A 19341-nucleotide genomic window follows, 5' to 3' on the forward strand; every position below is an offset into this window, starting at 1 on the left:
AACAAACAAACAAACAGGGAAACCCCCTTATTTATTCTGTCTTGTTCTCTTTAATTGAAATAACAGGCCTTAAATTAATTTGCCTGGGGGCTACTTTTATTCATGGTAAAAAAAAAAAAAAATCTAAAAAGCTATTTGTTTACTATACAAGTGCACTATGTTAAATGTTTCCTGTGTTGAAAATTGATATGAAAATGCACTTCGTTGATTTTATTTATTTGACATAGGGGTAGGCTATAGCTTATATATAAGACACCATTTGGACTTTATAAGGTTCGGACCTTTCACTTGGATGAAAGTTTAGTAACTGGACCTCAATGAATTTTAATTGAATACCCCTGCTGTAAACCATCACAATTACTCCAAAACTGTTTAATTAAGGTAAAAATGTAGCATAGTTAAGCTCATAAATCCTGCATAGTTCCTCTTTAATAAATGCTGGGACAAACATGTTTGATGCAATGTTTTACAATGAAAAGTGAAATCATGAATAAAATAAGGGTGAATGGAGAGGCTGTGTGTGTGTGTGTGTGTGTGTGTGTGTGTGTGTGTGTGTGTGTGTGTGTGTGTGTGTGTGTCAGCAATGTGTTGAGTCTCGTGATGTCTGAAATCCTGAGCGAGCAGGGAAAAACTCATTCAGACTGAAATCAGCTCTAATAAGCTGAAAACAAGAGCACATTATAGAGATTAGACCTGTGTGTGTGTGTGTGTGTGTGTGTGTGTGTGTGTGTGTGTGCATGTGTGTGTGTGTGTCACCATGCATGTGACAGTGGCCAGTCTGCAGCAGCAAGACTGAGCAGCAGGTCAGCGCCAAAACAACGAGACACACCAGCCTCTAATAGAATAGAATAGAAAATGCCTCCAGCATTCGCTTCTTCTGTTGGGTGCTGTTACCTCTGACCTTCTGGATGTGAGTTTATATTTTTCTGAAATTGTTTTGAATTTGATCCTTGTGAAGTTTGTTTTGTTTGTTTGGTATTTGGTTCGTTGGTTGCCTGTTTGATTGCGTGGCTGCTTCGTTGGTTGGTCTGTTGGATCCTTGTTTGGTTGCTTGGTTGCTACACACCTGTCTACCAACCAGGGCCGTTGTATAGGGGAGAAAGGTGATGATAATTAGGGGCCCAGCGCCCAGTAGGGCCCACAAAAAAACTCAGTAGTCTAATCTAATGACTGAATTATTCTGCTACCCTGACTAATACTCATAGTAATGCTGCATTAGCATCAAAACAAAGTAGGCTAAATAAAAAATGATAATACATACGTAGTCTAAGAAAAAAAGTGGAAAGGTCAGGGGCCCACTTTAGTATTCTTTCAGGGGGCCCAGAATTCCTAGCAACGGCCCTGCTACCAACACATTGCTCTTACCCCCTACTCACCCCTTTTGCCACCTACATGACAACCTAACACTCGTCACACCTGTCTGACTCTCCATCCGTATTACTGTTTCACCTTTCTACAGAACAACAACTCTTCCCCATCATGCCTCGGGTGTCTTTCGCCCCTCCCTCAGTGTGCCTTACCCTCCTCCCGGTGGTGCAGCGCCTCCTCCCCTCTCTCCCCCCTACAGTCCGTGATGTGGACGTCCCCCCTCTGTTCCGGGAGCGGTACATCGTTCGGGGGTATCGCCCCGTGGGCCTGTCGTGGCGTTGTTACGTCCTCAGTCTGTTCCAGATCCACAATGAGACACTGAACGTGTGGAGTCACCTGCTGGCTGCAGTCTGCGTGGTGCTGAGGTTCACCACATTCGCTGTCCTGCAGGGAGGGGTACTGTCACCGTCCGGTCCAGGTTGTTTAGCCTTCCCAGTTATTTGCCACCATGTATCTGACGTCTACGACCTCTGACCTCCTTAGGGCATCCTGGGTTTTCGGCTGCAGGGTCCTGAGGGTCAGGGTTTTTCACTAGATGTGTCCTCGATGCCCCTCGTCCTCTACGTCCTCTCTGCAGTCACCTACCTGAGCTGCAGGTGAGTCAACAATGAATTGTCAATACCTCAAACCGCAATTTCCACATGCTATACTGATCTACACTACCATTCTAGTTAATCTTTGCATTTTCACAGCATGAACTTGCAGCATGAAAGAATCACCACTCAGCTCCTCGGAGAACACAATCAGTTTGCGTCAATCTACATAGATTAGACCATCCCAAACAGGAAGTCAAGCACACAGAGCATCCAGTAAAATTGATTGTATAATTATCAACTTTGTCAACATTAGTTACACCCACTGGCACAAGCCACAAGTCTTCAGTCAGGGTCCTAAAAGTAACAGGACGTCATAGATGAAAAAAAAAAGAATTATGGAGATAGAAAAATGCAAAATTTTTTGATATAACACATCTGTTCTACAGGAACACCAATAGAGAGGAGAGAACCATGGAGCATAATGTTGAAGTGAAGAGCAAATCAAGTTCAGAAAGGCAAATTAATGTGTTGTTTGTGTTGTTAAAGCAGAAGTAAGCGATATATTTGTGTTATATAAGTCTTAAATAGTTATATCTTCCGACAGCAATCACTTACATAGAGTGTTTGGACCGAAACACGGGTCTGTCAGTCACTCTGCTCTGCTCTGAGCCGAGGAGAAAACATTTATCGTATCCTACAGTTTTTATCCAATGAGGAGAGAGAACGGCATGCAGGGCTGTGTGTGCAGCCAAGGGATGCGCGTGAATGTGGTGACGTAGGGACGAGGACTGTTATGGTGCGTTCAAGGCAGCCCGTAACTCGTGTTTTTCCGACCTGTGAAGTCATACCAGTTCGATCTGGTACGAGTTCACGAGCCGGAAGTTACGAGTGGCCGTTATAGTGACTTTCACAGATAAAACAGGTCGGAAAAACACGAGTGGGTTGCCTGGAACGCTACAAAATCGTAAGTTGTGACTTGAAGCTGTAATTTACGGTTTCAAAAGCCTGCCTGGAACGCAGCATTAGCCAAAACGACCGGATCGCTTACTTCTGCTTTAATCTTAAACTTTATGTATGGCTGTTATCATATCATCAAGCTTGTACTTATCCACTCTGCAGTGGATGAGGGTGAGGGCTTTCAGTCGGGGCGTGTGTAAATTAGGGGTCAATCTCATTTTAACAAATAATGACCACGAAATTTAAACTTCATCTTGAATCTGAAGAAGACAATTGTCTCCCCGAGACAAACTTTCTTATAATAGTGGGAGCAGCTTATGACACAAAGTGAAAATTTTGTCCCATTTTTGAATTCTTGACTGCATTCACAGACGTATCATCACTTACGCATCCAGCTGCTTCCACATCTGGCAGATTTTCTGAAACTGAGGAGCTGAAATCTACTCAGAGATGGAGACGATCCTCAGATCCATTGATCTGTTATTGATAGATTATTGATGAGCGCTGCTGTAACTTATGCTGTATGTTGCAGCGCTGCAGCTCACCTGTTGCAGTCCCACTCAGAGCATGCCCACTACTCGCTCTTCTTCCTGGACTACGTGGGCGTGGCCGTCTACCAGTATGGTTGTGCTCTGGCTCTGTGCCTGTACAGCTCAGATGCCGCCTGGATGCAAAGCATGCTGGTACAGGTCCGATCGTGTTTCTTCTATCCATCCTATCTAATAACGTGATGCATTCAGATGCGCTGATGATGTCGGTTTTGTCAGATCTTCCTCCCGGCGGCTGCCCTCCTCGCCTGGCTCTGCTGCACCACCTGCTGCTATGCGAAGCTTCGTTTCCGTCGGCCATACCCGCTGCACCGGAAGCTCTGCCAGGTGATCCCGATGGGCGTGGCCTACCTGCTCGACATCAGCCCTGTCGCCCATCGCCTAGCCACCCACACCTGGACAAACAACGCTGCAATGTCTCTGCACGTTCTGCAGGTGATGTTTACAGGGCCAGGGGACAGGTGCACAAAACACAAAATGTTAGTGTGGCAAGGTGAAGAGGGCCCGGGCGGGGATTGAACCCACACCTCCCGGGCAAGAGTCATGCGCGCTTGCCAGTCACCCAAAGGGACATCCCCTTGGCCAAGTAGCCAGGGCACATGATCAATTGGAGGCATAGTGACAGGAACCTCAACTGTCACATCTCTCCCCCTCTTTTCACAAGCACGTCCTCGTGCTTCCGCGCAGGCTGCCACACATTAGGAATCCATGGACCCACCCCTAGTGCTACATGGATCCTGCCAACAACGCCAGAATGTGGCAAGGTGAAGAGGGCCCGGGCGGGGATTGAACCCACACCTCCCGGGCAAGAGTCATGCGCGCTTGCCAGTCACCCAAAGGGACATCCCCTTGGCCAAGTAGCCAGGGCACATGATCAATTGGAGGCATAGTGACAGGAACCTCAACTGTCACATTAGGATTTTGCTTTAATTCTGAAAAAAAAAGTCTTTAAGATGGTCACTTATGTATTCAAGGTCAAACGACCCCCATCTTAATCTTATCCTCAATGAATCACTTAAAGTCACTTAAACTGTTGCAAAAAAACATTAGAGACTCAAGTAAGAGAATAAAACATAAAAGTGGCTATGACTTAATTACGACATTTGCACGAGGACAGTTAATGCTTCACAGGAGTCAGATGATGACTCTTAGTTAAAGGTAGAGTAGGAGATCCTGAAAAAAGCCCCATTCTTTAGACTTCTCTCCGAGGCCACGCCGCCAGAGCACTTTTCTGCCATAATGTTGCTGCAACTGTCTCGTTGAATTTAGAAAGCTAGCATAAGATCAGGCTCTGGCGTCGTCTTTACCTAACGTAAATCATTGAAGACTTGCGTATGATGAGTGCACGAAGAGGGGTACATGCAGAGGGGGGAGGGAGGGGCAGATGGCAGTTTGATAGACGCAGCATCACGATCCAAAGAATTTGTTTGCGCCGTTCAAAATGATTAGATGGAGTTTTTACAGGATTGTCCGTTCCACAGCAGGTGACTCTTTCATTTTTGTGAAAAATAAATTGGTTGCAATCAGGGTGTGAAGAGGATTTAAAGCAAAACAGTAAAAAATGCTCCAGAAAAAGATATCCTCCCCTACGTACCTTTAATACTGACTGAGTATCTTCTGTCTCTTCTCCACCAGGTGGTGCTATTTCTGCTATCTGCCTTCTTCTTCTCTTGCCCTGTACCTGAGTGCTTTGTCCCCGGCCTGTTCGACATCGTTGGCCATAGCCATCAGCTCTTCCATGTCCTGTTGTCTCTCTGCACGCTTGCCCAGCAGGAGGCGCTCTTCAGGGACTTCCTGTGGCGGCGGCCAGCGCTGGTCAGGGAGTTTGGAGAGGAGTGCCTCCTGCTGGCCTGCGCCTCCTTCCCCTGCCTGACGCTCTGCTGTACAATGACGGCTCTCGTCATGAGTAGAAGGGCCCAGGCTCAGCTGCAGAAGGAGCAGAGATGAAGAGGATGAGAACTGCAAGCTCACAAACTCCTGAGGGGTCTTCTGCGGATTAATGAGATGTCTCTGGGCAAACAGAGTTTGTGTGTCTGCTCCTCAGGGCAGAATTTTTATTGTCATGCACTTCTGGTTTTTCTAGTTTTTCTTTCTTTTTTTTTTTTTTTTACTCCTCATTTGTCAGCCTGAAGACTGATTATTTCTGCATGTGTGCGTGCTGTTTAAAATAAAAGCAAACAGTAGGGAAACTAAGACCCTGTCAGACCTGACATGAGTCAGTGCCACTTCCACCTCTGATCCATCTAAACCACCAGAAACTGAAAGCAAAATATATTCTAATTTTTGTTCAGCGTCTGGAATTTGTCCAAGTCAACATGACCTTCTCACCTTAGGTCGATAATGTCCACGGGCTCTGATCAGACATTGTCAGGTGACTGACTCACTCCGCAGGTGCACACTGCTTGGAACCATCTAAAGCATTTTGTAAATCACACTTTACATACATGTTCCTGCTTTAGCTGATTTGCACACCTTTATTTTAGTATTCTAATTATGATTATGGATTTTTATTTATTTTTAATGTTTTGTGTCTTTTATTGTTGCTAAATGTCTTCACATTTCTTTCATTTTATCTGTTTTTGTTTACTATATGAGCTCAACATTGTTGTTTCTTGTGTTGAGGAGCTTTATTTTTTGATCTGCTTCACTGTAAATTAGATCTTCTTTCTAATTTAAAGTAGAGGTTTAGTGATTGATTTTTTTTTCTGTGTCAAATAATGAAGTGCACAGATGCAAACAGTAATTAGTCATAATCAATACATCTGACAGTTATAATCTTCAGGGTTACTCAGTCTATAAAATGACAAAAAATTACATGTCAAATGGCAAATTATCCACTCAATTCAAATACTTTTTATTTTCATTTTAATATGTTTTGTCCATTATCTCTCTCCTTGGTACTTTATTGTCTTATTGACACTAGGTGATGAGCTTTACAGTTGTATGTGTGTGTACAGATTGTTGTTGCTGAGCATCCACACTGATGCTTTTACAAAAATACAGTTCCAGACAGTTAAATAAACTTATTTGAAGTCAAAGCTGAAGTTTTCCCCTCAGGATCAAGTGAACACTGTAGAATCTGAATGATAAACTTTGTGTGGGTGGAGGCAACCAGAGATCAACAAACATCTGGGCAGGAAACTGAAGTTATCTCCACCACATAACTCAGACACCAACAGTGGATTGTTGTTATCTCTCTCTCTCAGTTCTCCACAGGCTTCGCTCGGCTGGTCAAGCAGTAAATGTCAGTTGGAGTGTTTGGGTGGAGCAGCAGATAGTGTTGCACACTAATGTTTCATACGTTTATTACACACAGCTGTCACACAACATCACCAACACCTACTTTGCCCTTTATTACAGAATCCACTCATTCCACTTCATTACAACAACATTACTGATGATTTAACAACCTGACCAGCAAATTCTGTCCTGATAGTGGCACTACAGTACACTAAAATATATTTTATTTATGTTTTATTAATCAAACACTATTTAAGTTTTGTCCACATGTATAAACTAAACTTAAGTCCTTCACTTGAAACTAAAAATACACAGCAGGCAAAGACAAAACACACAGTCAGAGTCAGACACAAGGTGTGGCTCTGATACTAGGAGGGTTTTTTTTTGTGTGAATGCAACATCAGCTTCCTGTGTACCCGTGTGTGTGATGCCATAACAGAAAAATCTGATAACTCATCGCAGTTTTGATCAATGAGAAACTCTCCTGCTTTTTGCAAACTTGGTATATACAAACTGAGAGGTAACAACTTCCAAGGTGCATTTCACCAATAAATATCTGAGTTTCATTATGCTGAACAAAGTTTTGAATTCTTGCTCGTCTGTTGATGATTTCACACCAGTCTTGCTGACCCTGGCAATGACAGCCGAGGTTAATGGGTACTGTACTTAGACCCCTTTACCTAACTGAGAGATAAATGATTTCTCAGAAATTAATGTGAAATAATTCAGACTGGTTAGAATATTATAAACCACTTCCTGATCCCCTGCCCTTCCCACTTCACATGAATTAGCATGTCAGTAATCTCACTACCACCATGCCACGAATGAAAGTAATTTAGACATCCATCCATGAGCTTTATTTACATTTTTTAAGACAGAGGATCATCCATGACTCTCTCTCTCTCTCTCTCTCTCTCTCTCTCTCTCTCTCTCTCTCTCTCTCTCTCTCTCTCTCCCTCTCAGCTGAAACAGCAGAGCAGTGTTTGTTCAGTCTGTCAATGAGTAAACCTGCAGCAGGAACAACTCCCCTCGGACACACACACTGAGGCTGAGCACCCAGCTGCCTGCACAGGTACGAACCTTTATGACAGCTGATTTCAGACTTTTATTCAGTTTTCCGTTGTTGATGATGTCATCGATCTGTGTTGTTCTGTCCAACAGTAAAATCGCCAAACGTAACAAAGACTCTTAGGGTCCATGTTTTCAACTTTGATCTTAAATGTCAAATAAACCAAAACAAGTCAGAAGAAACATGTGTGGAAATATTAGCAGTAAACAATGTTGGAGAAATTTGGGAAATAATGGAAATGTGTATTTTAATATGAAGAATATACTGTATATTAATTGTTTAAGATATTTTATAAGGATCATGGCTCATTAATTTCACATCCTGTGTGGTTCTGTGAGATGTTGTTCATACATATGTGTGAAAACACATACACACACACATACGCAACTTTTTAGAAAAATACAGATTTTTTTTTTTACAGAAATAACAAAAAGCTTTCCATTTGCTGCCTCAATGAATTTTCATCCATAATATTTAATTATATCTATAATATATGTATATTAGCCTATATTTAATTCAAATTACAAAAATATTATAAACTAACAATGAAGTGATGTTTTATTTTTGCTAATGCTGACCAGCGGAATATAAAGGAATTAGTATCAGTATCAGAAATTAAGATTCAATCTATGAGACACATTATGCTGCATAAAGTTTTATCATCAAAATACAGTTTAAGCCATAACTGTATTTTGATGACAAAACGTATGAACTTATACTGAAGTGTTAAGGGTTGAGTCCTCTGTTTGTTTGTACACAGAACAGGAAATGTGATGTTATTGCACACGTGTGAAGATAAATTTCATATGAGAGGAAAATCTGCATTTATTGGTCGTGTCAACATGTGGCTCTGTGGTCATTTCACATGTCAGATCTAACACTTTACAAATGTTGTCATTTCATTTTCGTCTTTATGAACAATGATTTGGTCGGCAGAGAATTCACTTGAACAAAAACAACAGTGACTTTCAATCTCATCAATAAATGAACCCTCATGTGGTGTTCCAGTCAAATTTGATCAATTTAAATGTTTTATCTCTGAGAAATGTAATAAAAGCAGAAGTAAGCGATACAGTCGTTTTGGCTAACTTCTTGTCAGCCGATGGAGTTAGCAGTCCCCGCCCTCGTCCCTACGTCACCACATTCACGCGCATCCCTTGGCTGCACACACAGAGAGGACCGCCCCTTTATGCCGCTCTCTCTCCTCATTGGATAAAGGTTGTAGGATACAAGGAACGTTTTCTCCTCGGCTTACAGCAGAGCAGAGTGACTGACAGACCCGTGTTTCAGACCAAACACTCTATATAAGTGATTGCCGTCGGAAGATATAACTATTTAAGACTTATATTAACACTAATATTCTGCTTACTTCTGCTTTAATTTGATCAGACTGACCTAAGATTCCACGACTTTGCCCACAAAGAGGATTTGAACACACAAAATAAATTTTATTAATTTGCATACAGTTTTGTGTGTTTTATTCAACTCTTGGTGTTCTTAGTCAAAAAAGAGTGTAAAAAACTGAGCTCATACAGCCTAATTTGTCAGATGGACAAAATGGACAATTGTCCTTGGTAACTTTGACCCAAAGTAGTTGTGTAAAACATTATACTATATTTCATTTGATCATAATCTAAAATTTCTTGTAGTCAAAATAATCAAAAAATAGTGTTTTTTTGGAACTTGAGAGCTCAGATCTATGAGCCATACATAACTTGTAATGTTCACAAGAACTTAAGTTGATTAAAAAAATCTAACACTCCATGAACTTATAAATAGCCTATTATTACAGTTTTTTTTTTATGAGTCTTAATGGAACAGTCATTTTTGACCAGAACACAAAATTGACCAGAACACAACATGAGAGTTAATTGTGTGAATCCAGTGATGATCACGTCTGTTTGGAAAAACCGGCAGCTGATTAGCTTAGCTTAGCATTATGGCTGCAAACACTGGGTGACACTTAGCTTAAGTGAGTTTTGAAATGTTCCTTTACGTAATAATAACATTCATAAGTGTGTATCAATTCTTTGTGTAACAGGATCGGTCAGGATGGTGATGGTGCTTCGATTTTCACTGAGCTGAAAGAACAAGGTAGGCAAGAGCTAAACAACAGGTAAAAATCTAAACCAGGTAAACCACCACTAAACAACAGGTAAACATCTAAACCCTAGATAAACAGGAGCTAAACAATTACATGAACAACATAATTAACAGTCAAATAAGAGGTACATCTAAACCACAGCTCAACAACAGATGAACTTAAAATAGGCTACCAGTGAACAACATCTGAGTGGTGTTTATGAAAATGTCTGAAAATGTCTCTTCAGTTTTTCATGACTTATCATTTTCAAACGAATTCTCTGTTGTTTTATGGTGTTAATAAGTAAACACGGCCTCTTGTTTACTCAGTAATGTTTACACAACAGGCAGTAAACATTGCACAGTTCAGGAACATCACAGTTGTGTTGTTTTGTCTGTCTCCATCCATCATGCTAATGATCAGGATGAACCAAAGCTTGTGCAGCCGCCATTGGGTTTCCTTATGAACCAATGACAATGTGGCTATAGACAGGACGCAGGCTGTGAGTGCATGCTGTAGTAAACAAGCTGCAGCTCCATCTGATTCTCACTCTGCATTTGCATGGCCAGAGAAACTGCAGTCAAACAGTCGCCAGCACATTTTAATTTAGTGCCTGATGTGGACATCAGTATATAGCTGTTTGAAAGAAAGAAACTTTAAAAACTCAATTATTGAATGATTTCTGATCAACCTTCAGTTTATCTATACTGTCTATGTTTACTTTTCTCCTGTGTTTATTTCATAGAAACATATCATAACCATCTCAGTGTAGTTATACATCTTTTCTCTCAGCTTATCTCTGGCGCTCTAGTAACAACATGTGGTCTCAGCCAATCAGAAGAGAGGAGGCTCTGTGCCTCGCTCTTTCTGAGAGAGCCAAGATTTCACACACTTAGAGAAACCAAATCATCACAGAAGTCCCACGGCTGATTTTGCGGCTCAGTTCCTGAATTTAGACTTCAGGAATTTTTCTCTGGACTGAGGCTTTAACATGACTTTGACAAATTAATCTAAACTATTCATTACTTTGCTTCTATTCTCCTTTTACATTTGTTTTTATATCATTTAATCTTCTATTCTACTTTGTTTTGATCCTTTTGATCTATGTTTCTGTTTATTCCTTTTATGTCTCTGACAGTCCAGAGAAGGAAATTCCTCAAATATTAATGAGTTACCTGAGAGCTGCCGATTTCAGGTGTGTCAGGGCAGTAAGTCGGTCTTGCCTTCAGTAAATTTGAATTGTGACACATTCCTGTTGCACACTCTCACAGATAGGCCACACAGAGGTCACATGACTCACCTCTTTTACTTCCATACTTTCACTCTCTCTTTCAGACGTCATGGCCGCCATCGGAGCAGAGGTCATCGCCTCCTGGTTCCTGTCGTCGGGGGTCGTGGGCTTCTTCGTCCTCCTCCTGCTCCTCTCCATCTTCCTCACAGCTCTGTGCAGCGACTGCAGCAGGTCAGCTCAGCTATTCAATCAGCTGATTTTCTGCCAACAAATCCCATATCTCATTGTGCAAACAATGACTTAGCTCCTGAGCCAGCTGCAAATGTGGATTAATCCACCGTTGAAAATAGTCACCACCAACATCCTAATAATTTTCCTTTTTCAACTTCAATTCTGAGATTCAGAGTAAAGAGATAAAGAGAGAGCAGAGATTTAGATCCTGAAAATGTAATTATTGACATTTGACTTTGTTCTAATTCAGTGTCACAACATGATTCATCTGAATATTTATTTCCATAAAGTTCCCCATCTGAAAACATGTCGCTCACTCACTCTACAACACAATACAGTCGGATGGTTCACTTAAGATGTAAACTATGACCCAACAGCTTCCAAGGATCATTTAATCCAATCTCTTTAAACTAAATTAAAACTATAGGGTTAAGTTAATACGATGATCTGTAGCACGTTTTAATCTTTGCATGTGTTTTTCTCAGTTGCAGTGTATTGGGCTCTGAGGGCCACCATAGTTACCTCTTGAATGGAGTAGTCATGTTATTATTTGAGCATATTTTAACAGCTAAGCTTACATTTGCATATTTGTCCACTGTTAAAAACCTGAAAAATATCCCTTTAAGGTACATTAAAAACAAGTATAAATGTGCAATAAATTTTGTGATTATTCAAAATCATGAACCGCCACCTTACCGTGGTGGAGGGGTTTGAGCACCCGAATGATCCTGGGAGCTATGTTGTCCGGGGCTTAATGCCCCTGGTAGGGTCTCCCAAGGCAAACAGGTCCTAGGTGACGGGTCAGACTAAGAGCGGTTCCAAAACCCCTCATGAGTGGAACAATATCGAGGACGCTCACGTCGCCCGGATCGGCGTCACCGGGGCCCCACCCTGGAGCCAGGCCTGGGGTTGGGGCTCGCAGGCGAGCGCCTGGTGGCCGGGTCTCCGCCCACGGGACCCGGCCGGGCCCAGCCCGAAGGAGCGACGTGGGCCCGCCTTCCAGTAGGCCCACCACCCGCAGGAAGGACCATGAGGGGCCGGTGCCGTGTGTTTTGGGTGGCAGCCGTGGGCGGGGGCCCCGGCGACCCAATCCCCGGACAACGACTCTGGCTTTAGGGACATGGAATGTCACCTCGCTGGCGGGGAAAGAGCCTGAGCTCGTGCGGGAGGCTGAGAGGTATCGACTAGAGATAGTCGGGCTCACCTCCACGCACAGCCTGGGCTCTGGAACCCAACTCCTTGAGAGAGGCTGGACTCTCTTCCACTCCGGAGTTGCCCATGGTGAGAGGCGGCGAGCTGGTGTGGGCTTGCTCATAGCCCCCCAGCTCAGCCGCCATGTGTTGGAGTTCTCCCCACTGAACGAGAGGGTCGTTTCCCTGCGCCTTCGGGTCGGGGATAGGTCTCTCACTGTTGTCTCGGCCTACGGGCCGAACGGCAGTGCAGAGTACCCGGCCTTCCTGGAGGCCCTGGGAGGGGTGCTGGAAAGCACTCCAACTGGGGACTCCATCGTTCTGCTGGGGGACTTCAATGCCCACGTGGGCAGCGACAGTGTTACCTGGAGAGGTGTGATTGGGAGGAACGGCCTCCCCGATCTGAACCCGAGCGGTGTTTTGTTATTGGACTTCTGTGCTAGCCACAGTTTGTCCATAACGAACACCATGTTCAGGCATAAGGGTGTCCATCAGTGCACGTGGCACCAGGACACCCTAGGCCGGAGGTCAATGATCGACTTTGTAGTCGTGTCATCTGATCTCCGGCCGTATGTCTTGGACACTCGGGTGAAGAGAGGGGCTGAGCTGTCAACTGATCACCACCTGGTGGTGAGCTGGATCCGCTGGCAGGGGAGGAAGCTGGTCAGACTTGGCAGACCCAAGCGTATCGTGAGGGTCTGCTGGGAACGTCTGGCAGAATCCCCTGTCAGGGAGGTCTTCAACTCCCACCTCCGGGAGAGCTTTGACCGGATTCCGAGGGAAGCCGGAGACATTGAGTCTGAATGGACCATGTTCTCCACTTCCATTGTTGACGCGGCCGTCCGGAGCTGTGGCCGTAAGGTCTCCGGCGCTTGTCGCGGCGGTAATCCCCGAACCCGGTGGTGGACACCAGAAGTAAGGGATGCCGTCAAGCTGAAGAAGGAGTCCTACCGAGCCTGGCTAGCTCGGGGGACTCCCGAGGCAGCTGACGGGTACCGGCAGGCCAAGCGGACTGCAGCCCGGGCGGTCACGGAAGCAAAAACTCGGGTCTGGGAAAAGTTCGGGGAGGTCATGGAGGAGGACTACCGGTCCGCCTCGAGGAAATTCTGGCAAACCATCCGACGCCTCAGGAGGGGGAAGCAGTGCTCCGCCAAGACTGTTTACAGTGGAGGAGGGGAGCTGTTGACCTCGACTGGGGATATCGTCGGACGGTGGAAGGAATACTTCGAGGATCTCCTCAATCCCACTGACACGCCTTCCGTCGAGGAAGCAGAGGCTGAGGATTCAGAGGTTGATGCATTCATCACCCAAGCTGAAGTCACTGAGGTAGTCCGGAAGCTCCTCAGTGGCAAGGCACCGGGGGTGGATGAGATCCGCCCTGAGTACCTCAAGTCTCTGGATGTTGCGGGGCTGTCGTGGCTGACACGCCTCTGCAGCATCGCGTGGCAGTCGGGGACAGTGCCTCTGGACTGGCAGACCGGGGTGGTGGTCCCTCTCTTCAAAAAGGGGGACCGGAGGGTGTGTCCCAACTACCGGGGGATCACACTCCTCAGCCTCCCGGGGAAAGTCTATTCCAGGGTGCTGGAGAGGAGAATTCGGCCGATAGTCGAACCTCGGATTCAGGAGGAACAATGCGGTTTTCGTCCTGGCCGTGGAACGCTGGACCAGCTCTACACCCTCCGCAGGGTGCTCGAGGGTGCATGGGAGTTTGCCCAACCAGTCCACATGTGTTTTGTGGACTTGGAGAAGGCTTTCGACCGTGTCCCACGTGGCATCCTGTGGGAGGTGCTCCGAGAGTATGGGGTCGGAGGCCCTCTGCTGAGGGCTGTACGGTCCCTGTATGACCGGAGCAGGAGCTTGGTTCGCATTGCCGGCAGTAAGTCAGACCTGTTCCCGGTGCGTGTTGGACTCCGGCAGGGCTGCCCTTTGTCACCGGTTCTGTTCATTATTTATATGGACAGAATTTCTAGGCGCAGCCAAGTGCCGGAGGGGGTACGGTTCGGGAGCCACTTGATTTCATCTCTGCTTTTTGCAGATGATGTGGTCTTGTTGGCTCCCTCGAGCCAGGACCTTCAGCATGCACTGGGGCGGTTTGCAGCCGAGTGTGAAGCAGCTGGGATGAGAATCAGCACCTCTAAGTCCGAGGCCATGGTTCTCGACCGGAAAAAGGTGGCTTGCACCCTCCAGGTCGGGGGAGAGTTCCTGCCTCAGGTGGAGGAGTTTAAGTATCTTGGGGTCCTGTTCACGAGTGAGGGGAGAACGGAGCGCGAGATCGACAGGCGGATCGGTGCGGCGGCCGCAGTAATGCGGTCATTGTATCGGTCCGTCGTGGTGAAGAAGGAGCTGAGCCGAAAGGCAAAGCTCTCGATTTACCGGTCGATCTACGTTCCCACCCTCACCTATGGTCATGAACTCTGGGTCATGACCGAAAGAACGGGATCCCGGATACAAGCGGCCGAAATGAGTTTCCTCCGCAGGGTGGCGGGGCGCTCCCTTAGAGATAGGGTGAGGAGCTCTGTCACCCGGGAGGAGCTCGGAGTAGAGCCGCTGCTCCTCCACATCGAGAGGAGCCAGCTGAGGTGGCTCGGGCACCTGTATAGGATGCCCCCTGGACGCCTCCCTCGTGAGGTGTTCCGGGCATGTCCCACCGGGAGGAGGCCCCGTGGAAGACCCAGGACACGCTGGAGTGACTACGTCACTCGGCTGGCCTGGGAACGCCTTGGGGTCCCCCCGGAAGAGCTGGAGGAAGTGTCCGGGGAGAGGGAAGTCTGGGGATCCCTGCTCCGACTGCTGCCCCCGCGACCCGACTCGGATCAAGCGGATGAAAATGGATGGATTCAAAATCATCTATGGACAAGTGCAATTAATTGATATTAGATATTTTATTTGTTTGGCTCAACAACTCCTTCTCTTTTGTTTTCTAGACGCTCGTTTGAGTTGCGAGATTCTGACACAGACAAGAATCCCTCAGCTCTCATCAGAGTGGTGAGTGACCCTTGAGGAGCAGAGAGTCCTCTGAGCTTTTGTCTGTAATTACATAGACAATTGATTGATTGACGTGCTGCACCCTGACAGGTGAAGCTGGAGGACACAGCAAGAGAAAATCCGATGATCGATGAGATTCAGAGCGATGAAAAAGGTAAGTGAACGATCATAAACGATCATGACAAGAATGATGAATACAGAAAAAAAGAAGATACTGCACAAACAAGAGTGAGAGTAAAGAAATTATAACAAGTGATAAGTGAAAAAACAAAGTTTGATGATCAGCATAACTGAGATTAGATCAAACGTGTCACTTCCTGCTGCACAGAGCTGTCTCTGTCTCATTGTTTATACTTAAACTTTGTAAAAAACAATATTAAAGTTCTTTCGTGTATATATTTTCCATCACTTATCAATCTTTGCATGTGTGTGTGTGTGTGTTTCTTCCTCATGAAGAAAACTCATTCACTCCCTGGAGGAGCCACTTGGGGGCGCCACAGAACAACCAAGGTCTGTGAACACAGCAACATCTCACCTCATTGTGTGTGTGTGTGTGTGTGTGTGTGTGTGTGTGTGTGTGTGTGTGTGTGTGTGTGTGTGTGTGTGTGTGTGTGTGTTTGTGTGTGTAGGATCAGGTTACTTTCAGGTAACTGAAACACTGCTGCCATGGTTTCATTGGGGTTAGCACATCCTGAATTATGACTGAGACCAGATGCTGAACAGAGGGTAAAATGGCAGCCAATCAGAGACCAGGGATCTCTTAGATCAATCAGTGTTATTTTCCTACAAACTGTATGACAATGGAGGAAGAGAAAAAGGAGGTGTAAAAGAAGAAAAAGAAGATGGAAGAAGAAACGGAGATTTAGATTCTCAGGTGTTTCACTCAGGACAGAGTGTCTCTGCTAAAACCAGGTAGCTAACAATTGTCAGATGTAGGCTAATGTTGGGTTTTGTTGTATATTGGTGATTTATCCAAATGAATCTGATGGTTTTATTATTGTTGTTAAGTAAGAATATCAGTGACTGTCCAAAGCAGCACAAACAGCTCAGCTCCAGTTGATTCAGTGTGTGTGTGTGTGTGTGTGTGTGTGTATACAGACATTCAGACCAATGGAGGTGCCGCTGTGATGGAGACAGGAGGAAACTCGGCTGCAGCTGGAGATGGTGGTATGTCACATCTTGTCACAAGTCACAACACTGTATTTTTTATTTTTTTACTTAAACTAAAACTAAAAATTGTATTCAAACTCCCCGTCCTCTGTGTCTGTGTCTCTGTTAAGAGTCGAGTCCTCTGGATAAATCAGTGGAGGTCATGTTGTGGAGAAGCCAGCTGAGGACGTCACAGAAACAAGGTCCCTGATGATATGTTTGTAAAAAAAAATATTAACATGAATTTATATTAATAATAGAATATGTATCTGGAAAAAATTATTTAACCATATTTCATCCAAAAATATCAAATAACATTGATTCCAGATAGGTTTGCTGCTTTGTCTTCAAACTTCATATCTTTGAGATCTAGACATAATGTGGGACAAAATTAAACACCTTAAAATGTCACTTCCTGCTAAGTGAAGATGTGTGAACACAACACGTCATTGTTTAATTCTGTGTCTCTGTGTACAGACGATAGCAGTTCTGCCCCTCCAGACTCCAACCACATCTACCACACCGTCAGCTTGCCATCGTCGTCACCACCACCGACCAATCAGGAGCCGGGACGGCAGGAGGATGGAGGGAGCGCAGTCACGGTGGAGTTAAACGATGGAAGCAGCAATTCAGTTTACGCTCAGGTCAGCAGGAAATGGAAACAGGACACGCCCCCTGACCATACACCTGAGGTGGAACAAGTGGAGGAGGAGGAGGAGTCTTCACCTCCGCTGCCCCACCGGGAGATGGAAGGATGACAGATAAAAGGAGGGAGGACAGAGTGAGAGATGGCAGCTAAAGGACAAAAACGAAGTGAGACTAAGCTGATTATTTGTTTATTTTAATCATTTAGTTTCTTATTACACTCAAGACAGGTATGGTTAAATCTGAGGACGAGAACACTGACCTAACCCTAACCCTAATCCTAACACTGACATCTTGACGTGTAAAAATGCTGGAATGTCCCTTTAAAGAGCAGAGAACCATAAAGTCCATAAAGTACACACGATCTTTACAGAACTGATACCTGATGAACATTTTCCAATCACTGATCAATTGTCAGAATGATTGATTTGATCTATATGCAGCCAAAACACAAGTGTTGTTGTTATGTTGGAAGTCTCTTTATCGTGAGGATATTTTTCCAATTGACGTGTCGACATGGAAACACACAGATGTGTGGTGGGGGCGGAGACTCAGACAAACCTTTCACCTGTCGATCAGATGGATTATCAGCACCAGTGACCTCTGATGACCTCTGGATGGAGACACCGTTGTCCATGTTCCTTCATTTGGTCACCATCTGTTCAGTTTTATCATGTCATGTGTCAGGTCGTTGTCCTCTAATGGCTGCAGGCCTGTGATTGGTCGATCTTCTGTGATACAAGACACATGAATTAAGTTGAATCAACTCATCTTTCCCTCTTGACTTGAGGGGAACGGGTTTTTAGTCTTGATTTTCAGGACATAAGTCAAAGATGAAATGAATAGTTGAATGAATGAAGTCCTGAGAGATTATATGAAGTTTTTTCATTTCATGATAATAAATAAATGATGAAGCTGCAACTTTAATTCTTCATGTTAAAGCAGGAAGTGACTATTAAACTGAGAAATTGTGAACCCTAATCCTAAATTCAATTTACAGTAATACTACTCAATACTTATTTTCCCAAGTTCAGTGAGTCTTACATTTAGAAACACATGTTGAGCCAGATCTGCTGATTCAGTGCTGTCTGAATGTAACTCTGTGTGTGTGTGTGTGTGTGCGTGGGTGTGCGTGCGTACATGCACGCTGTAACATCCTGCTGTGACTTACTGAGTCAGGGTTCAGCAGAGCAGTTTGAGTGTGAGCGGGCACGTCGACCACGTCCATCAGCTGCTAGTCCAACGTTCATACTGTGTGTGTTCAGGCAATGAGCTGACACACAAACACAAACACACACACAGACACACAGTGCAGCTCTTAATAGAAAACTATTTCTGACACTGCAGATACAAATAATTAACTGTACAATGTGACAAGTTGATCTAAAATATCTAGGAAACCAATTTGAAAAGCTAGTTCTATGTTATGTTGACTTAAAGCAGAAGTAAGCGGAATATTTGTGTTAATATAAGTCTTAAATAGTTCTATCTTCCGACAGCAATCACTTATATAGAGTGTTTGGTCTGAAACACGGATCTGTCAGTCACTCTGCTCTGCTGTAAGCCGAGGAGAAAACTTTCCTTGTATCCTACAACCTTTATCCAATGAGGAGAGAGAACGGCATAAAGGGGCGGTCCTCTCTGTGTGTGCAGCCAAGGGATGCGCGTGAATGTGGTGACGTAGGGACGAGGGCGGGGACTGCTAACTCCATCGGCTGACAAGAAGTTAGCCAAAACGACCGGATCACTTACTTCTGCTTTCATGTGCACCTAATTTGACATCCAACTTAGTGGTGTTTACTTAACATTATGAAGTTGCTTCAACCTAAAAATGGAAACTACTTCCTTTAAGTATCAGCAATTGTGTTGAAACAGAGATTACAACAACAACCTCACAACACAAACCAAGAGTCAGACACAAGAGCTTTAGAGCTTTAAAGGAAACAGAATTTACAAATATTTACCAACGTAGGAAAGAGACACGGAAAAAAGGAAACAAAGCAATGAGCAGGTGAACCAATAAGTTAACTGAATATTATCAGACTGATCACATGAAATGAAGGAAATGAAGAAACACGGCAGACGCATGAGTTCTCTGGCAAAGGTTGG

At 44.6% G+C, this 19341-nt stretch overlaps 2 protein-coding genes across 3 annotated transcripts; both read left to right on the top strand.

Annotated features, from left to right (window-relative positions):
- Nucleotides 1–1009: 1009 nt before the first annotated feature.
- LOC311008269 (membrane progestin receptor beta-like) lies at nucleotides 1010–5356 on the top strand (the record flags this gene model as incomplete). The annotated part of the gene is made up of 5 exons (XM_084001776.1): nucleotides 1010–1764; nucleotides 1852–1964; nucleotides 3394–3550; nucleotides 3629–3844; nucleotides 5045–5356. Exons 1-5 carry the CDS (start codon nucleotides 1480–1482, stop codon nucleotides 5354–5356), a joined length of 1083 nt encoding a protein of 360 aa, XP_083857902.1. The 5' UTR covers nucleotides 1010–1479.
- Nucleotides 5357–7636: 2280 nt separating this feature from the next.
- LOC311008266 (uncharacterized protein) lies at nucleotides 7637–18153 on the top strand. 2 transcript variants are annotated; one of them, XM_084001772.1, is made up of 10 exons: nucleotides 7684–7721; nucleotides 9760–9812; nucleotides 10940–10996; nucleotides 11137–11263; nucleotides 15378–15438; nucleotides 15529–15592; nucleotides 15895–15948; nucleotides 16537–16605; nucleotides 16719–16790; nucleotides 17065–18153. In XM_084001772.1, exons 4-10 carry the CDS (start codon nucleotides 11142–11144, stop codon nucleotides 17343–17345), a joined length of 723 nt encoding a protein of 240 aa, XP_083857898.1. In that variant the 5' UTR covers nucleotides 7684–7721; nucleotides 9760–9812; nucleotides 10940–10996; nucleotides 11137–11141; the 3' UTR covers nucleotides 17346–18153. The 2 variants fall into 2 exon arrangements, with proteins under 2 accessions (XP_083857897.1, XP_083857898.1); XM_084001771.1 differs by lacking the exon at nucleotides 10940–10996 and having other exon boundaries at nucleotides 7637–7721.
- Nucleotides 18154–19341: the final 1188 nt, after the last annotated feature.

This window comes from Trachurus trachurus, assembly GCF_905171665.1.
Source record: "Trachurus trachurus genome assembly, chromosome: 3".
Taxonomy (NCBI): domain Eukaryota; kingdom Metazoa; phylum Chordata; class Actinopteri; order Carangiformes; family Carangidae; genus Trachurus; species Trachurus trachurus.

Coding starts and splice junctions, on each gene's coding strand:
- LOC311008266 (XM_084001771.1), top strand. CDS start 11,142: ATGGCCGCCATCGGAGCAGAGGTCATCGCCTCCTGGTTCCTGTCGTCG. Junction 15,439..15,528: donor CCTCAGCTCTCATCAGAGTG/GTGAGTGACCCT, acceptor GCACCCTGACAG/GTGAAGCTGGAGGACACAGC. Junction 15,593..15,894: donor GATTCAGAGCGATGAAAAAG/GTAAGTGAACGA, acceptor TTCCTCATGAAG/AAAACTCATTCACTCCCTGG.